We start from the raw sequence: 4358 nt of genomic DNA, 5'->3' as shown, positions 1-4358 counted from the left end.
CGCTTTGAAAGACAAGACAATTGCTCATGGGAGGGTAGTCGACCTTGATGACATGGAAGCCCTAAATTGCAAGGTAAAATATCTATTTGTACATCAGGGCTGGTCTAAATTCTTTTCTGTTCCTCCTCCTAAAGTCTATGAACCCCTAGTGAAAATATTTTATGCAAATCTTCGTTCCAGTATGCCTGATAAGTTGGAATCCTTAGTGTTAAGGAAGCGCATTGTTCTTGATTGTGCCATGTTTGATTCAATTTTCCAGTGTAAGTGTTCCCATCCTCTTCAAAAATTCCTGGCCTGATGACTTTGAAATCACTTTTGATCAAGCAAAATGGTGTATTGCTGAGTGTCCATCTGATTCTCGCCCAAAGCAGTTAGGTCCTAGTGATGTTAGCTTTGAAACCTGTGTTCTAGCCCACATTGTTGCAACTACTATGCTTCCTCGTACTAGCTCTTTCTCCACCTTTTCTCAAAGAGATACCTTTCTTGTCTATTGCCTTGTGACAAAACTCAAGATCAATCTGTCCTCCTGAGTCATCAATTTTATGATTCAGAGTGTTGATGATCCCACCAGTCTGTCCTATGGCATGGCCATCACTCACATTCGGGAGGCACATAATATCTCCATCTCTGAATATCCCTTCATATCTATTTCAAAATCTTACAATTCCAGAGCATTTGCAAGTATGGGGTATTTGTGTGTGAAGGGCTCATGGGTAAATAATAAGAAGGTGAAGTCAAACATGCTCAACCTGATCCAAAACTCAAACCCTCTGTTTCCCATCATAGTCCCAGTGTCCCAGACCTTGCTGAGAAACTAGTTGCTATTGACAATCAGCTGTCCGCCATCAAAGATCTTCTTTCTGCTACCCAGTCCACTGTTGGAGATATTCATGCTATCTCAAAAGAGACAGGGTCTGATGTTTCAAAGATAAGAGTCGCAGTTCTCAGAGTTAGGGAAAATGTAGTCAAGGCATTCAAGGAGGTACATGACAGGCTTGATGGAGATGTTTTGGTCTATAGCGTGCTGCTATCTTATCCCCTCTTTGCTGATGCCAAAAAGGGGGAGACAGGATATCTATATTCGTGCAGATAGTGTAGGTACATGTGCAGGTACATCCATTGTAGTGTAGGTACATCAATTGCAATGTTAGTCGACTGTAGAAACTGTAGGAGAAGAGAAGCTAACTTGAGGGGGAGTCAGAGATCTTGCAGAAGCAGTCGACTGAGGGGGAGCCCGATGCACTCATTGAGGGGGAGTAAAATAAAGAAAAGTCAACTGATGTTTACATGCTTACATACATATTATTTTGTCATCACCAAAAGGGGGGGGGGGGGATTGTTAGGTTTTAGTTTCAATGATGAAAAATAATATAACTGTTTTTGGTATAGGAACTCATGGAAAGCATCCAAGACTGAAGAAATCAAAAGGAAGGAATCAATTAACCAACTAGAGATTCAGAATGGAAATCAATCACAGATTGATTGACATGGAAAAGAAGCATCGAAGATCTTGTAAGACGATCAATCAAACTGATATTTTCGGAAGGATCAATAATCAAGGAGTAAAATCCACGATATCAAAACCTGTAGAAGGAAAGCTATCAATGACCTCTCATCAAGGAAGAGCAAAGGCAATATGCTATTTTCGGAAGGATCAAGAATCAAGGAGTAAACCTGCTCATTAAGATCTGTAGAAGGAAGGCTATCAATACCCTCTCATCAAGGAAGAGCAACGGCACATAACTTTATTCTTGGAAAGAATCTATCTCTTTCCAAGGATCAATCGCTTGGGTTGTCAAATCTCTTCAGCAAACGACCTCTTACATAGTATTTATACACTTCCTTAAGGCTTAGAAAAATATACTTTGATCGAACCAAATACCCTCTCTTTGTTCTACTGCAAACAAACATTGTAGCTCTACTAGATTTGTTGTGTAACAAGTTAGAGAAGAAAGAGAGAACAATACTGGTGAAGCATTGTATCAAAGAGAAACGAGTGATATAGGAACTGAACCATTGGTGTAAACCACACCACTCACTATGTTCTCGAGAAACTCATTCACTGAAAGAGAACTCCCTTTCAACCCAAGGGGACTGGACTAGGATTCACATTGAATCCGAACCAGTATAAAAATTCCGGTGTCTTTAATTCTTGCACTTTATTTCTGCATCTTGAACTCTGCTCTTACTGTTATCACTTTATTACATCCAGCCGACTGATTGGAAAACTAGTCAACAATCCCCCCCCACCCCCCCCCCGTCCCCGTACTTTCAGAAGTGTCATTGGAACGAGATAAGCTGAATTAGTTAAGATGTTAAACAACAATTTCAAAGAGAAAAGGTCCGGCGATGAATAAAAGGACTACAAGTCTAGTTAGAAGGGAAACGCATAAAAGTCTCAGTAGTTATCTAAAGTTTTAAAAAGAAAAAACAAAAAAGTTGAACAAATGTATATGCATTATCCACACCCAATTTAACAAAACCCACAAATTACATGAAATCTTATAAGTAAATATCTGGCATTACTACGTGAGCTAGCCTCTTATTTAAAGAGTAGAGGTCCACTTATTACAAATTATTTCAAAAGGCATACTTAGACCATTATTAAGAATCAAAATACAAAAAACTTCCGTCCACACCACCTAAGCAATTGAAGTGAAGTTAAAATTGGCACATGTAGTTTGTCGGAAAAGAATTGAAGATGTGAATCCCAATCTTGATCTTGCAAGATCAAACTGCAAAAGATTATCCTCGATTGTGTATCCTCCAATCACAATAGATGTCCTTGTATTAACACCTCCATCTACAAACCCAAGGCACAAAACATTTTCACTCACTTGTACCATTGAGTTTGCTCCAAAAATCCTCCAAAAAACATTCTCATTTTGCAAAACAAGATCAATGGATGGCACAGCTGGTCCAACTCTTGTACTTCCAATGTTTCTTGAATCAAAACAAGCCCCAAATGGTGCCACGGATGCAACTCTAGTGATGTTGACAAGTTCCTTGACAAAGAAATTTGTAACAGCATTGTATATTGAAGTTTCCAAAATGGTGTAAGGATTGACTGTGCTAATCTTAGTTCCACCAACACCTTGATTGTCAATTGACAACAAAGTTGTGTTTATTGGGACAACTTTTTGGTTAATCTTGATGGATTTTACTCCAATAAAGTATTCAGAAGAGGGTTCTCCTGAGGAAAAAGCTGAAGCTGTACTGACTGGATTGATAAAAAGTGGAGTGTAGGAAAAATCATCATTAGAAAATTCCCTATTAGGAAGGAAAGTATAAGGACCATCACCAAAGAGAACAACACCCTTTGAGTTGGTTGAAGAGCTCAAACAAACAGCAAATTTTCTAGGGAAGCTAAATTCAGATGAGAATTGAGAAGGAAGAGATATTCTTGTCCTACCAAGACCAGCCATACCTTTAACACCACTAGCAAGTCCTTTTAAAAGAAATGTAGAGCCACAAACGAAAAGAAAATCTTTGTCACTTACATTTCTTCCAGGATTTTTACCATTAGAAGATTGCACTTGCACAGTATCTGAAGCTAATTCTCCACTGGTGGCGGTTTGAGTGACCGTGTTATCAGGAATCAGGCCGCATGTGTCATTATTGCAGCCTGGTTTAGGTGGAGAAAAGCACTGTCCACAGCCGCCAGCTCCGGCTAATGAACACTGGGCGGAGCGACACCGCGCAGGTTTATAAGAGGAGGAGACATAACTTTGGTCACAGTCAACCCATAAAAATTGGCCACCAAGATCAAGAGTTAAACTTACAGGGACAAGAGGTGTTCTTTGTTGGATTTGGGTGAGATATTGGAGAGTTGAAGCATCTTTTGTGATTGGGAGAATTAGGCCTTTGGGACGGAAAGAAGTTTTGTTTTGGGCCGTGGTTGAAGTAATGAAAAGAAGAGAGCATAAAAGAATGGCATGTAAACAAGAAGAAGCCATGATTACTATAGAAAAATAGTTGATATGTGATGGTGTCAAAATAGAGAAAAATGATGAAGTTTATATAGTAGTTGAGAAAAATACAGAAAATGGTGATGATTAAATACGGGCAAACATGGGGCAGCTATGACAATGAGTCTTATTTGCCAACTCAACAAAATCAAGAAGCGTAGAGGCTTTGGTTTTTGACTTTGTTTCTTTGACTTGACTTAGTTTGTCATCTCATCATTTTTTAATCAATACTCGGAATTGACATCTATATGTGCCTTAGAAGCATCAAATCGAACCGACACTAATGTGTGTAAAAGAATTTCAACTTCAATTTGATTCGACCCAAATCAATCATGAGCTGAAAAGTATCCAAAAATCATATAAGTAATTAACAACCTTATCCTTCGACCA

The 4358-nt window shown here is 38.9% G+C and overlaps 1 protein-coding gene across 1 annotated transcript; it reads right to left on the bottom strand.

Moving 5' to 3' along the window:
* On the bottom strand, positions 2425-4035 carry LOC109228879 (basic 7S globulin-like). The gene has a single exon (XM_019394122.1). The coding sequence runs from the start codon at positions 3954-3956 to the stop codon at positions 2643-2645; it is 1314 nt and encodes a 437-aa protein (XP_019249667.1). The 5' UTR covers positions 3957-4035; the 3' UTR covers positions 2425-2642.

This window comes from Nicotiana attenuata, chromosome 7 (genome assembly GCF_001879085.1).
Source record: "Nicotiana attenuata strain UT chromosome 7, NIATTr2, whole genome shotgun sequence".
NCBI classification, from domain to species: Eukaryota; Viridiplantae; Streptophyta; class Magnoliopsida; order Solanales; family Solanaceae; genus Nicotiana; species Nicotiana attenuata.
The sequence above is the reverse complement of the archived record's forward strand: the minus strand, read 5'-3'. Positions and strand labels throughout refer to the sequence as shown.